The sequence below is a fragment of the Rhinopithecus roxellana genome, chromosome 20 (assembly GCF_007565055.1).
Source record: "Rhinopithecus roxellana isolate Shanxi Qingling chromosome 20, ASM756505v1, whole genome shotgun sequence".
NCBI lineage: Eukaryota > Metazoa > Chordata > Mammalia > Primates > Cercopithecidae > Rhinopithecus > Rhinopithecus roxellana.
In genome coordinates this window covers 66,478,136-66,494,763 of record NC_044568.1, presented here as the reverse complement: position 1 = coordinate 66,494,763, position 16,628 = coordinate 66,478,136, and the positions used below count along the sequence as shown (strand labels likewise).

The 16,628-nt window shown below is 46.2% G+C and overlaps 1 protein-coding gene across 2 annotated transcripts in view; it reads left to right on the top strand.

Annotated features, from left to right (window-relative positions):
• The window catches only part of ZFHX3 (zinc finger homeobox 3), a 261,276-nt gene extending 246,359 nt beyond the window's left edge, over positions 1-14,917 (top strand). The window contains exons 8-9 of one of the 2 annotated variants that reach the window (XM_010355429.2): positions 86-5,536; positions 8,947-14,917. In XM_010355429.2, the coding sequence (XP_010353731.2) occupies positions 86-5,536; positions 8,947-10,613 (7,118 nt within the window). In that variant the 3' untranslated portion in view covers positions 10,614-14,917. The remainder of the gene's footprint in view (positions 1-85; positions 5,537-8,946) is intronic. The other variant, XM_030925334.1, reaches the window with a different exon arrangement.
• Positions 14,918-16,628: the final 1,711 nt, after the last annotated feature.

The window sequence follows — 16,628 nt, the reverse complement described above, 5'->3', positions numbered from 1 at the left end:
GACCGCTCTGGGTGTCATCCTTGAAACAAAGCCTTCTTTATCTTTGGGTTTGATTTTTTTTTTTTTTTTTTTTTTTTTGTAACAGAAACCTCAGAGGATCTGGGAAAGAACATCTTGCCATCCGCAAGCACAGAGCAAAGCGGAGATTTGAAACCTTCCCCTGCTGACCCAGGCTCTGTGAGAGAAGACTCAGGCTTCCTCTGCTGGAAGAAGGGGTGCAACCAGGTTTTCAAAACTTCTGCTGCCCTTCAGACGCATTTCAATGAAGTGCATGCCAAGAGGCCTCAGCTGCCGGTGTCAGATCGCCATGTGTACAAGTACCGCTGTAATCAGTGCAGCCTGGCCTTCAAGACCATTGAAAAGTTGCAGCTCCATTCTCAGTACCATGTGATCAGAGCTGCCACCATGTGCTGTCTTTGTCAGCGCAGTTTCCGAACTTTCCAGGCTCTGAAGAAGCACCTCGAGACAAGCCACCTGGAACTGAGTGAGGCTGACATCCAACAGCTTTATGGTGGCCTTCTGGCCAATGGGGACCTCCTGGCAATGGGAGACCCCACCCTGGCTGAGGACCATACCATAATTGTTGAGGAAGACAAGGAGGAAGAGAGTGACTTGGAAGATAAACAGAGCCCTACGGGCAGTGACTCTGGGTCAGTACAAGAAGACTCAGGCTCAGAGCCAAAGAGAGCTCTGCCTTTCAGAAAAGGTCCCAATTTTACTATGGAAAAATTCCTTGACCCTTCTCGCCCTTACAAGTGTACCGTCTGCAAGGAATCATTCACTCAAAAGAACATCCTGCTAGTACACTACAATTCTGTCTCCCACCTGCATAAGTTAAAGAGAGCCCTTCAAGAATCAGCAACTGGTCAGCCAGAACCCACCAGCAGCCCGGACAACAAACCTTTCAAGTGTAACACTTGTAATGTGGCCTACAGCCAGAGTTCCACTCTGGAGATCCATATGAGGTCTGTGTTACATCAAACCAAGGCCCGGGCAGCCAAGCTGGAGGCTGCAAGTGGCAGCAGCAATGGGACTGGGAATAGCAGCAGTATCTCCTTGAGCTCCTCCACGCCAAGTCCTGTGAGCACCAGTGGCAGTAACACCTTTACCACCTCCAATCCAAGCAGTGCTGGCATTGCTCCAAGCTCTAACTTACTGAGCCAAGTGCCCACTGAGAGTGTAGGGATGCCACCCCTGGGGAATCCTATCGGTGCCAACATTGCTTCCCCTTCAGAGCCCAAGGAGGCCAATCGGAAGAAACTGGCAGATATGATTGCATCCAGACAGCAGCAGCAACAACAGCAGCAGCAACAGCAACAACAACAACAACAAGCACAAACACTGGCCCAGGCCCAGGCTCAAGTTCAAGCTCACCTGCAGCAGGAGCTGCAGCAACAGGCTGCCCTGCTCCAGTCTCAGCTGTTTAACCCCACCCTCCTTCCTCACTTCCCCATGACGACTGAGACCCTGCTGCAACTACAGCAGCAGCAGCACCTCCTCTTCCCTTTCTACATCCCCAGTGCTGAGTTCCAGCTTAACCCCGAGGTGAGCTTGCCAGTGACCAGCGGGGCACTGACGCTGACTGGGACGGGCCCAGGCCTGCTGGAAGATCTGAAGGCTCAGGTTCAGGTCCCACAGCAGAGCCATCAGCAGATCTTGCCGCAGCAGCAGCAGAACCAACTCTCTATAGCCCAGAGTCACTCTGCCCTCCTTCAGCCAAGCCAGCACCCCGAAAAGAAGAACAAATTGGTCATCAAAGAAAAGGAAAAAGAAAGCCAGAGAGAGCGGGACAGTGCCGAGGGGGGAGAGGGCAACACCGGTCTGAAGGAAACACTGCCAGATGCCTTGAAGGCCAAAGAGAAGAAAGAGTTGGCACCAGGGGGTAGTTCTGAGCCTTCCATGCTCCCTCCACGCATTGCTTCAGATGCCAGAGGGAATGCCACCAAGGCCCTGCTGGAGAACTTTGGCTTTGAGTTGGTCATTCAGTATAATGAGAACAAGCAGAAGGTGCAGAAAAAGAATGGGAAGACTGACCAAGGAGAGAACCTGGAAAAGCTCGAGTGTGACTCCTGCGGCAAGTTGTTTTCCAACATCTTGATTTTAAAGAGTCATCAAGAGCACGTTCACCAGAATTACTTTCCCTTCAAACAGCTGGAGAGGTTTGCCAAACAGTACAGAGACCACTATGATAAACTGTACCCACTGAGGCCTCAGACCCCAGAGCCACCACCACCTCCCCCTCCACCCCCTCCACCCCCACTTCCGGCAGCGCCGCCTCAGCCGGCGTCCACGCCAGCCATCCCCGCATCAGCCCCGCCCATCACCTCACCTACGATTGCACCGGCCCAGCCATCAGTGCCGCTCACCCAGCTCTCCATGCCCATGGAGCTGCCCATCTTCTCGCCGCTGATGATGCAGACGATGCCACTGCAGACCTTGCCAGCTCAGCTACCCCCACAGCTGGGACCTGTGGAGCCTCTGCCTGCGGACCTGGCCCAGCTGTACCAGCATCAGCTCAATCCAACTCTGCTCCAGCAGCAGAACAAGAGGCCTCGCACCAGGATCACGGATGATCAACTCCGAGTCTTGCGGCAATATTTTGACATTAACAACTCCCCCAGTGAAGAGCAAATCAAAGAGATGGCAGACAAGTCTGGGTTGCCCCAGAAAGTGATCAAGCACTGGTTCAGGAACACCCTCTTCAAAGAGAGGCAGCGTAACAAGGACTCCCCTTACAACTTCAGTAATCCTCCCATCACCAGCCTGGAGGAGCTCAAGATTGATTCCCGGCCCCCTTCGCCGGAACCGCCGAAGCAGGAGTACTGGGGAAGCAAGAGGTCTTCAAGAACAAGGTTTACAGACTACCAGCTGAGGGTCTTACAGGACTTCTTTGATGCCAATGCTTACCCAAAGGATGATGAATTTGAGCAACTCTCTAATTTACTGAACCTTCCAACCCGAGTCATAGTGGTGTGGTTTCAGAATGCCCGACAGAAGGCCAGGAAGAATTACGAGAATCAGGGAGAGGGCAAAGATGGAGAGCGGCGTGAGCTTACAAACGATAGATACATTCGAACAAGCAACTTGAACTACCAGTGCAAAAAATGTAGCCTGGTGTTTCAGCGCATCTTTGATCTCATCAAGCACCAGAAGAAGCTGTGTTACAAGGATGAGGATGAAGAGGGGCAGGATGACAGCCAAAATGAGGATTCCATGGATGCCATGGAAATCCTGACGCCTACCAGCTCATCCTGCAGTACCCCGATGCCCTCACAGGCTTACAGTGCCCCAGCACCATCAGCCAATAATACAGCTACCTCCGCTTTCTTGCAGCTTACAGCAGAGGCTGAGGAACTGGCCACCTTCAATTCAAAAACAGAGGCAGGCGATGAGAAACCAAAGCTGGCGGAAGCTCCCAGTGCACAGCCAAACCAAACCCAAGAAAAGCAAGGACAACCAAAGCCAGAGCTGCAGCAGCAAGAGCAGCCCGAGCAGAAGACCAACACCCCCCAGCAGAAGCTCCCCCAGTTGGCGTCCCTGCCTTCGTTGCCACAGCCTCCTCCGCAAGCGCCCCCTCCACAGTGCCCCTTACCCCAGTCGAGCCCCAGTCCTTCCCAGCTCTCCCACCTGCCCCTCAAGCCCCTCCACACATCAACTCCTCAACAGCTGGCAAACCTACCTCCTCAGCTAATCCCCTACCAGTGTGACCAGTGTAAGTTGGCATTTCCATCATTTGAGCACTGGCAGGAGCATCAGCAGCTCCACTTCCTGAGTGCGCAGAACCAGTTCATCCACCCCCAGTTTTTAGATAGGTCCCTGGATATGCCTTTCATGCTCTTTGATCCCAGTAACCCACTCCTGGCCAGCCAGCTGCTCTCTGGGGCCATACCTCAGATTCCAGCAAGCTCAGCCACTTCTCCTTCAACTCCAACCTCCACGATGAACACTCTCAAGAGGAAGCTGGAGGAAAAGGCCAGTGCAAGCCCTGGCGAAAACGACAGTGGGACAGGAGGAGAAGAGCCTCAGAGAGACAAGCGTTTGAGAACCACCATCACACCGGAACAACTAGAAATTCTCTACCAGAAGTATCTATTGGATTCCAATCCGACTCGAAAGATGTTGGATCACATTGCCCACGAGGTGGGCTTGAAGAAACGTGTGGTGCAAGTCTGGTTTCAGAACACCCGAGCTCGGGAAAGGAAAGGACAGTTCCGGGCTGTAGGCCCAGCGCAGGCCCACAGGAGATGCCCTTTTTGCAGAGCGCTCTTCAAAGCCAAGACTGCTCTCGAGGCTCATATCCGGTCCCGTCACTGGCATGAAGCCAAGAGAGCTGGCTACAACCTAACTCTGTCTGCAATGCTCTTAGACTGTGATGGGGGACTCCAGATGAAAGGAGATATTTTTGATGGAACTAGCTTTTCCCACCTACCCCCAAGCAGTAGTGATGGTCAGGGTGTCCCCCTCTCACCTGTGAGTAAAACCATGGAATTGTCACCCAGAACTCTTCTAAGCCCTTCCTCCATTAAGGTGGAAGGGATTGAAGACTTTGAAAGCCCCTCCATGTCCTCAGTTAATCTAAACTTTGACCAAACTAAGCTGGACAATGATGACTGTTCCTCTGTGAACACAGCAATCACAGATACCACAACTGGAGATGAGGGCAATGCAGATAATGACAGTGCAACGGGAATAGCAACTGAAACCAAATCCTCTTCTGCACCCAACGAAGGGCTGACCAAAGCGGCCATGATGGCAATGTCCGAGTATGAAGATCGGTTGTCATCTGGTCTGGTCAGCCCAGCCCCAAGCTTTTATAGCAAGGAATATGACAATGAAGGTACAGTGGACTACAGTGAAACCTCAAGCCTTGCAGACCCCTGCTCCCCAAGTCCCGGTGCGAGTGGATCTGCAGGCAAATCTGGTGACAGCGGGGATCGGCCTGGGCAGAAACGTTTTCGCACTCAGATGACCAATCTGCAGCTGAAGGTCCTCAAGTCATGCTTTAATGACTACAGGACACCCACTATGCTAGAATGTGAGGTCCTGGGCAATGACATTGGACTGCCAAAGAGAGTCGTTCAGGTCTGGTTCCAGAATGCCCGGGCAAAAGAAAAGAAGTCCAAGTTAAGCATGGCCAAGCATTTTGGTATAAACCAAACGAGTTACGAGGGACCCAAAACAGAGTGCACTTTGTGTGGCATCAAGTACAGCGCTCGGCTGTCTGTACGTGACCATATCTTTTCCCAACAGCATATCTCCAAAGTTAAAGACACCATTGGAAGCCAGTTGGATAAGGAGAAAGAATACTTTGATCCAGCCACCGTACGTCAGTTGATGGCTCAACAAGAGTTGGACCGGATTAAAAAGGCCAATGAGGTCCTTGGACTGGCAGCTCAGCAGCAAGGGATGTTTGACAATGCCCCTCTTCAGGCCCTTAACCTTCCTACAGCGTATCCAGCGCTCCAGGGCATTCCTCCCGTGTTGCTCCCGGGCCTCAACAGCCCCTCCTTGCCAGGCTTTACTCCATCCAACACAGGTGGGTTCTGCTCTAGCAGATTGTTTCAGGGCTAAGTAGCTGCCCAGTCAGCATTCTGTTCTGTGGATACCACCCAAACCCTCTAAATGCAGGGCAGATGGGAAGTTTCCTTTTCTAGTTCTTTAAAAGCAACAAGACTTCAGTTCATTCCTGTTGAGTCTCTCAAGTGCTGGTGTGTCAGGGATGGGATCTCCTGGTTGGAACAGTCTCCTTAGAAACCACTCTTATCCACTATAATAGGGAAAAACTTGAGGGTCCTGGTATACTAATTTCTGGAATATTTCAAGAAACAAGTTTCCATCATAGATCCTTTCATTCAGTCCTTGTGGAGATGCTGATCCTGTCAAGATATTTGTTGTAAATATAAGACACCTGAGTTAGTCCAGCTAATTCTGGATTATGCCCTAAGAAAACTGGTCCAAGAGCATTTAAATCAACTCTTTGCTCTCACCTAGGGTCCCTGCCTTCTTGAGAGAGCTACAGTGGCAAAAGAACTGCTATTAGGGCCAGGCACAGTGGTTCATGCCTATAATCCCAGCACTTTGGGAGGCCAAGGCGGGTAGATCATGAGGTCAGGAGATCGAGACCAGCCTGGCCAACATGGTGAGACCTCCGTCTCTACTAAAAATACAAAAATTAGCTGAGTATGGTGGTATGCACCTGTAGTCCCCGCTACTTGGGAGGCTGGGGCAGGAGAATCACTTGAACCCTGGAGGCAGAGGTTGCAGTGGGCCAAGATTGTGCTACTGCACTCCAGCCTGGCAACAGAGCAAGACTCCGTCTCAAAAAAGAAACAAACAAAAAAAGAACTGCTATCAGAAAGAAGCTCTTATGTGGTAGATCCTTAATGTTGGGGTTCTATTCTAGCCAGAACAATAGTGGCTGTTTCTAACAAGATGACTGTTCTACTTGAATGCACTGACCAGGAATCTTGTATTGGGCAACGTGGTTCTGCTAAAATACTGATGCATGTTTCAGAGATCCTCAGTCACCTCTTTTTTTTCCTTTTGCCCATTTCCCTTTCCTTGCTCCTGATCATTGAGAATCATAAATACTTGGTTGGCACTCTTATAGTCTCAATAGGGAGTTTTGCAGTTCTTCCTACATACCTCTCATTTTCCCTTCTCTGTCCTCACATCTTCTCTGGATCCAGCTGTCTGCTAAATTGGACCTTCACCTCCAGGGTCCTGTTAGGCTTAGACACAAGTCTGCAAATTTCCCCCACAATGGCCTGAATTGATTAGTTCCTGTTTACCGAAGAACTCCTCCTAATGCTACCTTGCCTTCAAAATGTGTCCCTGTTCCCAGCAGGAAGCAGCTGTAATGCTTCCCACAGCAGTCTTAGTTTCTGGTTGAATTAGTTCCACATTTTACACTTTGGGTGGTGGTTTACCAAACATGAAGCTACTGCATTCCTGGTCCCCATTTCTTACTCAAAGAGAATAAGAAAAGAAAGCATTAAGACATAGAAGTTGTTGCTTATATGTGTTGACAAGTCATGTCACAGAAAGCCAGCTAGACATAAGCCAGGAAACAAACTATGGAAAACAGCACATGACTTAATTACCCCTGCAGCCCAAAACCCTGGCAGAGGGGCTTGGGAAGGCTTAACACATCACACTCATGTGAAAAAAGGAGAATCAGAATGTATGATGTATTCTGCTTGTTTTACAGATGAGAAATCTGAGGCCCAGAGAGGTCGAGACCATTCAACAAGCTAGGGTAGGAGCTAGAGCTCCCACCCAGGCCTCTGGGCTCCCAGTGCTATGTGCTTCTTCCATAACACCCAATATGAGCCAGTGATGATGAGATGCTGAAGGAACCTTCCTCCTTAGCTATCCAGTATTTATTAACGGATGTTTGGGATTGGCAATTTGAAGCAATCTTGTTATTTCCATCTGAAATATGAGGGTTTTGATGGTGAACACTGTACCATGATAGCCAGAAATCAGCAGTCTTCCCCCAGGTCTGGGCTTCAGAGTGCTTTTTCTTGCTGTTTTTTCCTCAGTGTCATGTTATGGAAGTCCTTCCCCAGCTTTCTAGCAGAAGGTGATCCAGATGAAATAAGATCGTTTTGATTTTGCATTTTGGTGTCCTCTGAAGAGTTGTACATACCATCTAGTTTCTTGGATATGGTGAATATAGAGGTGTTCTGAGAGTTGTTGCCTGTGGGATCCTCCTGTCTGTTTCCTCAGCTTTTCATCATCCAGCACACTCTGCACGCCACCCCCATGCTGTCCTTCCCTACTATCTTGCTAGTTTCAACACACCTGAAGCTTGGAGTAGCATCCACAGCAACACCCTCTTGCATTACCTTGGAACTGATGACTCAAACCAGGAGATAGCTATGGGTCAGGGAAGGTATCAGGCTCTCAGGTCAGTGAAGGCATTACAGGAAGTGGTGGTAGATTAGGAGTGAGTATGATCAAGGATGGGGCTCTAGTCCATGAGGGCCTGGTAACACGGTCAGAGACCTTTGCTATCCATAGGCAGTGGTGCTTGGGGTAGGTTGTGATGTCTTGGGAATTGGTGTCAGTACCTTGGACTGTTCCATTTTCTGACATGGCTTTTCTCCTTTTCCTGTGGTGGTTTCTTAACTGTCTACAGTCCCACTGGCCCTCCTGTGTTATCATTCAAATGGGCAGGAAGAGAAGGTGGTCATTTCTCCAGCGGATTCCAGAATCCTATTCCTAGGTGGTTATACTGTTCAGTAGACTTGTTGAAGCAAATCAGCTGGGCCAAGGCACGGAAGCAATTTTCCCTGAATGGATTGTTCTTATTTCTTCCCAGGCCCTTCCTCCACACTTTCCCATTCATCACCTTCTCTCTACCCTCCCAAAGCATCCAGTCAACTGCAGCAACAGAGGTCAGAGAGGAGGAACACATGTAGAGCCTGTTTTGTTTGTTCATGTGGCTGTGCTAGCTTTCTTGCTTTTATTCTCTTCTCTCTTCTCCTCCTGTTGTCACTCTCTTCCAGATAACTTCTCTGGGGACCTCGTGGCCATACTATTTCTGTGATGAAGGCCTTTGGTGCAAATGGGCCCCAGCTAGAAACAGCTAGCTTTGGGGCCTCTAGACTAATTGCAGTTGGGCAGAGTGAATGGTAGCTGGGAGTGCTTGGCAAAGAAAATGTGAACTAGCAGGTGTGGCACATTGGGCAGGAAGGTGTTGGAAGTTGTTTGGCTGAAAGGGGAAGCATGGGAGCTGACCCAGGACTGAGTCCTCATTAGAATAAAAGGTTGTCCAGCCCTGAGCCTGGTGGGATACTTCTGTTGAAAACGTTGGTTTTGAGAGGATCATCCAAGCATTGACATCTCAGACTGTGTGCCAGTGACACTGGTAAAATGTCTTGAGCATCAGCCCTACCCCTGCCCAGACTGACCGGTGATTTCTGTCTCCATTCCTTTCAGCTTTAACGTCTCCTAAGCCGAACTTGATGGGTCTGCCCAGCACAACTGTTCCTTCCCCTGGTCTCCCCACATCTGGATTACCAAATAAACCGTCCTCAGCATCGCTGAGCTCCCCAACCCCAGCACAAGCCACCATGGCGATGGCCCCTCAGCAACCTCCTCAGCAGCAGCAGCAGCCACAGGTGCAGCAGCCTCCCCCGCCGCCAGCAGCCCAGCCGCCACCCACACCACAGCTCCCACCACAACAGCAGCAGCAACGCAAGGACAAAGACAGTGAGAAAATAAAGGAGAAGGAAAAGGCACACAAAGGGAAAGGGGAACCCCTGCCTGTCCCCAAGAAGGAGAAAGGAGAAGCCCCCACGGCAGCTGCAGCCACGATCTCAGCCCCGCTGCCTACCATGGAGTACGCGGTGGACCCTGCACAGCTGCAGGCCCTGCAGGCAGCCTTGACTTCGGACCCCACAGCATTGCTCACGAGCCAGTTCCTTCCTTACTTTGTACCAGGCTTTTCTCCTTATTATGCTCCCCAGATCCCTGGCGCCCTGCAGAGCGGGTACCTGCAGCCTATGTATGGCATGGAAGGCCTGTTCCCCTACAGCCCTGCACTGTCGCAGGCCCTGATGGGGCTGTCCCCGGGCTCCCTACTGCAGCAGTACCAGCAATACCAGCAGAGTCTGCAGGAGGCAATTCAACAGCAGCAGCAGCGGCAACTACAGCAGCAGCAGCAGCAAAAAGTGCAGCAGCAGCAGCCCAAAGCAAGCCAAACTCCAGTCCCCTCGGGGGCTGCTTCCCCAGACAAAGACCCTGCCAAAGAATCCCCCAAACCAGAAGAACAGAAAAACGCCCCCCGTGAGGTGTCCCCCCTCCTGCCGAAACCCCCTGAAGAGCCAGAAGCAGAAAGCAAAAGTGCGGACTCCCTCTACGACCCCTTCATTGTTCCAAAGGTGCAGTACAAGTTGGTCTGCCGCAAGTGCCAGGCGGGCTTCGGCGACGAGGAGGCGGCGAGGAGCCACCTGAAGTCCCTCTGCTGCTTCGGCCAGTCTGTGGTGAACCTGCAAGAGATGGTGCTTCACGTCCCCACCGGCGGCGGCGGCGGCAGTGGCGGCGGTGGTGGTGGCGGTGGCGGCGGCGGCGGCTCGTACCACTGCCTGGCGTGCGAGAGCGCGCTCTGTGGGGAGGAAGCTCTGAGTCAACATCTCGAGTCGGCCTTGCACAAACACAGAACAATCACGAGAGCAGCAAGAAACGCCAAAGAGCACCCTAGTTTATTACCTCACTCTGCCTGCTTCCCCGATCCTAGCACCGCATCTACCTCGCAGTCTGCCGCTCACTCAAACGACAGCCCCCCTCCCCCGTCGGCCGCCACCCCCTCCTCCGCTTCCCCCCACGCCTCCAGGAAGTCTTGGCCGCAAGTGGTCTCCCGGGCTTCGGCAGCGAAGCCCCCTTCTTTTCCTCCTCTCTCCTCATCTTCAACGGTTACCTCAAGTTCATGCAGCACCTCAGGGGTTCAGCCCTCGATGCCAACAGACGACTATTCGGAGGAGTCTGACACGGATCTCAGCCAAAAGTCCGACGGACCGGCGAGCCCGGTGGAGGGTCCCAAAGACCCCAGCTGCCCCAAGGACAGTGGTCTGACCAGTGTAGGAACGGACACCTTCAGATTGTAAGCTTTGAAGATGAACAATACAAACAAATAAATTTAAATACAAAAATTAATAACAAACCAATTTCAGAAATAGACTAACTGCAATTCCAAAGCTTCTAACCAAAAAAAAAAAAAAAAAAAAAAAAAAAAAAGAAAAAGAAAAAAAAGAAAAAGCGTGGGTTGTTTTCCCATATACCTATCTATGCCGGTGATTTTACATTCTTGTCTTTTTTTTCTTTTAATATTTAAAAAAAAAAAACAAAAAACAAAAAAAACCCCTAACTTGTTACATTGTGTCCTTTTGAAGGTACTATTGGTCTGGGAAACAGAAGTCCGCAGGGCCTCCCTAATGTCTTTGGAGCTTAAACCCCTTGTATATTTGCCCCTTTTCAATAAACGCCCCACGCTGATAGCACAGAGGAGCCCGGCATGCACTGTATGGGAAAGCAGTCCACCTTGTTACAGTTTTAAATTTCTTGCTATCTTAGCATTCAGATACCAATGGCTTGCTAAAAGAAAAAAAGAAATGTAATGTCTTTTTATTCTCAGGTCAATCGCTCACACTTTGTTCTGTTTTCAGAATCATTTTTTTATATATTATTATTTTTTTCAGTTTTTTTTTTTTTTTTGTTCCAGAAAAGATTTTTTGTTTTGTTAATTTAAAAACGGGCAGAAAGTATTCAAGAAAAACAATGTGAACTGCTTTAGCTTTCTGGGGATTTTTGAGGATAGCTTTTCTGCTGAAGCCAATTTCAAGGGGAAAAGTTAAGCACTCCCACTTTCAGAAAAAAAATAACCCACACACACAAAGAGTGTTGAGGACTTGTAGCTTAAAAAAATAAGTTTTAAAAACTGACTTTCTGTATTTATGATAGATATGACCATTTTTGGTGTTGAGTAGATTGTTGCATTGGAAATGAACTGAAGCAGTATGGTAGATTTAAAAGGAAAAAAAAAAACCTTTTGTGTACATTTAGCTTTTTGTATGGTCCAGCTGACAGCTCCTCATTTGATGTTGTCTTGTTCATTCCTAGCAGATAGATTGCAATCCGTTGATTCGCCTAAGCTTTTCTCCTGCTTTGTCCCTTAATTCCACTTTCTCTTTCCTTCTCCCACCTCCCATCCTATAATCTCCCACTTAAGGTAGCTGCCTTCATTTCTTAGAGGGAGCTGCAGAATTATTTTATAAAACGAAAGAAAGAATTTCAAGGGATTCTAGGGGTCATTAGGATCCTCACAGATTATTTTTGGTTGGGGAGTTGAAACTTTTTAAAGGCATATAATTCTAGTTACCTGTGTGTGTTAGCCTTGTGCATTTATTTTTTTATTTATCCTTCTTTTGGCCGTTTCTTTGTACCCCTTCTTTTCCTCCTTGTTTGGTAGATGCTTCAAATATTCTTTTCCTTTACTAAAGGATTTGTTTCCATTTGTGTAATTGGCTGTGTACTTTTTCATTTTCTAAAAAAGTTTTTGGTTAGGGATTTGGTTTTTGGTTTTGTGTTTTTCTTTCCTCTCTCAGAAAAAAAAAAAATTCATGCTTTAAATAAAATCCAAAGACACACCCTTTCACTGCTGATGCAGAAAAAAGGGAAAGGGTTCTTGTTACTTGAGAATTTGTTTCTGATTTAAACAAACAAGACTTACTTTAATAAAAGAAAGAGAAAAACAAAAGATTCCCAGGTTGTTATGTGCTTCTTCTGCAAGCAGAGAGGCAACTGTTAATGACAATTCCATATACCAAAAGACACATTTTTTACTTCAAAGTTTTGTCCTTGTGTTAGGCAGTCTGAGCAGCGAGTGATCTGGAGCGCAGCCAACAAAGCAGCAGATAGCAATGTACAGAAAGCAAAAAAGGAACCGTATGTGAGGCACTTGTTTATGTTAATATCCATATTCCTGTAACACACACCCTTTCTCATGTAAAAAATAAAATAAAATAAACGGTCTGAACTTTGAAAACTTTGTGCTGCTAAAACATAGATTTTGGAGACAAATAGATGCTTTGCTGTTTCACTTTCATAGCTAAACATCAACAGAAACCATCTCCCCTTGCCCCCAAAGTGTGAAAACCTTCTCCCCTTCGTTTTCTTCCTTATGTTTCAAAAGGGAACTTTGAAGACTGTGAATGCAGGTTCCATTGGTCACCTTTCAGGCTTCTTTCCCCAGTGCGGAAGCCACTCATCGACTGTGCAAAAGACTGGAGCATTCCAAGATCTGAAAATGGATTTTTTTCTTTTTTTCTTTTTTAGCCGGGACTATTTTATTTTTATGAATTTGTTTTTAGTTTAATGAAATAGTAGATCCTGCAATGTTGTACATATTTCTAACTAGGCTGATGCACAGTGCAAATTCCTTTTTTAACTTTTTTTTTTAAGTAGAAATACTAAAGAATACCATCTAACTATTCATACCAGTATCCAGTTGTAGCATAAGGTGTCAAAAGCAAGTACGCAAAACATTTACTGTTTTAACAAGCTATTTCCTTTTAACAAGAAATCTTGTATTTCTCCCTGTGTTTGAGATGAACATTTTTAAATTTTAAAGTTGTACAGTTTTTTGTTTTCCATTATTTTATCTTGTTTGTAACTCTATGAAATATATATATATATTTTTTGCCATTTAACTGTTGTATGTTACTCTGTGTCTGTACCATATAGAAAAAAAATTGTTTTTGTTTTTGGTTCTCTATGTGATATCAGTTACCAATTTAACACTAGCTTTACCTGTCAAATTCTGCTAGGTCTTCTCTGAAAACGTTGTTGTTAAAAATGATACTGCTTGGTAATAGTGCAATTTCTATCCCTTTCCCTCCCCCCTCAACTTTAAGTTCTTTTCTTTAAAATTTTGCTGCCCCCTCCCTGATGGTTTGGGTTTTGGGTTTTTTTGGGTTTTTTTTTTTTTTTTGGAGCTACTATGCCATCCTCCCTCTGTGAGGCAGAGTGACTGTCAGTGTTTTGTTACGCCATGCCTTGAGCTGTGGGTGTGTCTGGCGACAATAAGGTGGTTGAATAGATTGGCTGAGCACGCTTTCACCCACCTAGTGGTATCAGAGGGGTTATGTGATTGTTTCAACCTGGAGTGGGTTGCACCCTTAATGCTTTCCTCTACAACTAAACCGCCCACATATATGTTCATTGAAAAAAGTAAGAATAATTCTCAGCACTAACCCAGAAGTAGCAAAGCAGTCAGTGATGGTGAACATTAGAGGTCAAACATGAGTTAGATGTTTGTGGGCTGACAGCCACCGTGGCTATGACCAGTACTATTTACAAAGCATGAATTCACTACAATGCTCAACTGTTTAGCTTGATCTCACTTGGGGAATTTATTCCTGTCTGCTGCATTGTAGGTAGCTGGGTAGGATATATTTCCACTTGCTTTTTAAATTAGTTCTTCACCTCCATTGACACTTCATTTTTTGGTTTTCTCCCTATAGTATGGGTTGGTGCTCTAGACACCAGTCTGTCATAGCACTCAGTGGAATGGAAGTTATTTTATCCATACTGACTCAACGGAATGGGAGTCATTTTATCCATCTTTCCTCCATCCTTCCAAAAACCACACATCTACAGGAGGAAAAGTTTAATACATCTAGGAATTTTTTTTAATTAAAAGCTATTTAAAGAGATGAATGTGGCCAAAGTTTTACACAATTGAAAATAAAGTAAAACAGACGGCATGTGTTTAAACCTGAGTTTATCAGGCATGGCAGGAAGTTGCAGGAGAGAGAGGCAGTGATCCAAGCCAGTGCACTTGATGTTCATGGACATATATTTTTTTTAAATAATAAATTAAAACATTTTAAATAGAAGCATAAATTGAGTTGGTGGTTTGTTGGCGCTGAGATACTGCCCACTGTGAAACAAAGCTTTGACTAGTTTTTTGTTTGTTTACTTTCTTCAGGGGGGAGGGGGGCAAGTTTGGGTAGGAAAGAAAGCATAAATGAACGTGACCCTGAGGTGAAGAGGTATATGAACAGCCTTTGCAATGTACAAAAAGAAAAAAAAAAAAACAAAAAAAAAAACAAAAAAAAAATAGAGCAAGTGAAACCAAAAATGATGTTCTTGGTGTTTTTCTATAATGTAGTCTTGTTAGCTTTTTTGTTACTGTAACAATGCTGATCTCGAACTGTACCAAAATACATGGAGACTAACAAACAGAACCACATGGAACTTTCAAACTGAAAAAAAAAAAAAATTTGTCACGAAAACTTTGTTGTCATAGTTAAGTTGATTGTAGATGGTAATTGAATATACTCCTTTGAAAATATTTCATCAAGTATGTTTCCTGCTCATTGTGATACATTAAAAAAAAATATGAGCAAAAGTTCCTGTCTCTGTTACCAGATTTGTGCACACGCATGTGTGTGTGCAGGAAAGAGAGGCTGATGGCTGGCAAAGTATAAATGTGAATACCTTGAGGTTGTGTGTGCAGGGAGTACTTATCCCAAGGTACAAAAGGATGTACACAAGCTCTTCAGTGTTTCTAAAGATGCTTGTATTTCCCATCTCCTGGGGCTCATGAATGTCAGCAATTTGGGCCATGATGCTGTCTGTGTTACTTCATTGGGAGGGGTAAGCCTGATAACTTGAACGATATTTGGCCCCAGAGTGCCCTAATAGCAACTAGATTTTAAATTCAAACATTTATATGAAAGTTTTTTACGCTTGACACAATTGCAGGCAAAAATGTTTTACTGATAACTGGGAGAAAGGTAGGTTCAACTTTTTTGAAATGGGAATTGGATCTAGTGTTTATGACAGAAGGATATAAACGGTAAGTTGAACCGTTTATAAGTGGATGACCGACTACATTTACCTGTCCTAGCAAAGGACTTTTCCAAACCTCTGTTAGAGCAGAATCTCTCTTGAGAGGTCCAGTCTGCACAATAGCAGTATAAGTAATGTCTGCATACAAGAGACGATTCAGTCCTCTTACCAAAAACCCTCCCCTACCACAGCAAATGCTTTAACTTCATTAATAAGGAGTGCCTTTAAGATCAGGCCTGAAGGCCTTCCATTCATCTCTAATTTATAGCCACAGCTAATAAATAATTTACAAAACTTTAGCGGGTGGGCCTGGATGACATTACAGACTGGCTATGTCACTATAAGGTCTACAGCATCTGCCCTCTGTCAAAAGAAGTATTTTCTTCCCCAGGAGTTGAGCTACAAAATCCTCTTCTATTGGCTCAGACAGCCATTTTTCTTAGTTTCTGCAGCAGGCATTCAAAAAGTAGTGACCCTATTAACTCAACATTTCAAAGAATTCTACAACTGACACAGGTATTACTAGTGCTCAGGGAGCAAAGGTGGTTCCCTGGCCAGTGCTGGAACCTCTACGCCAAATAGGTAGTGTCACTGTCCCTAATGAAATCCAATCTTTCCCCAAGCGTTGTACCTTTCTTTTCGGTGTTCCTGCAGAAGTGGATGGCTTCGATCTCGGTATGTTTTCTTGGCACCCAGTTAATGTTTCTGATCTCTCTTCCACCCTTTGAAAAGGTACAGTAGGATAAAACTTGTTCAGACCCAAAGCCACGTCTGCCTTTCTAAACTATAATTATTTTAGAATCTGGCAGGATTGCATTGAAACATTTTAAATGGAACTGGTTTTGCAGAGAGGTTTTGCTGCTTCAGCTCTTTGGAGGAAGGTGACTACAATTCAAATTCTCCTATGGATAAATTTCTAACAAGAAAATAAGACAAAACTTTATTGATGGTTGAGCCCTTTGTATCAGAGAATCTCTGAGCACCTATATTACACTAAGGAAGGGCTGGGTAAGAGACCTGAAGCTCTTTCTGTTACTGAAAAGGCTATTTTTCTTAAGGGAAAAGAAGTCCTCCAATCTGGCTTCAATATCATCCTCATGTGGATGCATTAATGGCTTTCTCTCCCTTGGAAAATGAAATGGCAACATCTGAAAATGGCAGATATGTGTTAGGTAGCTGTTTCTAATTCTGCTTTAAAGAAATGTCTGTAGTGCCTAACCCCTGTTATAGACTAATGACCTTCCAAATCTTACTTTTAACAAGTTTAG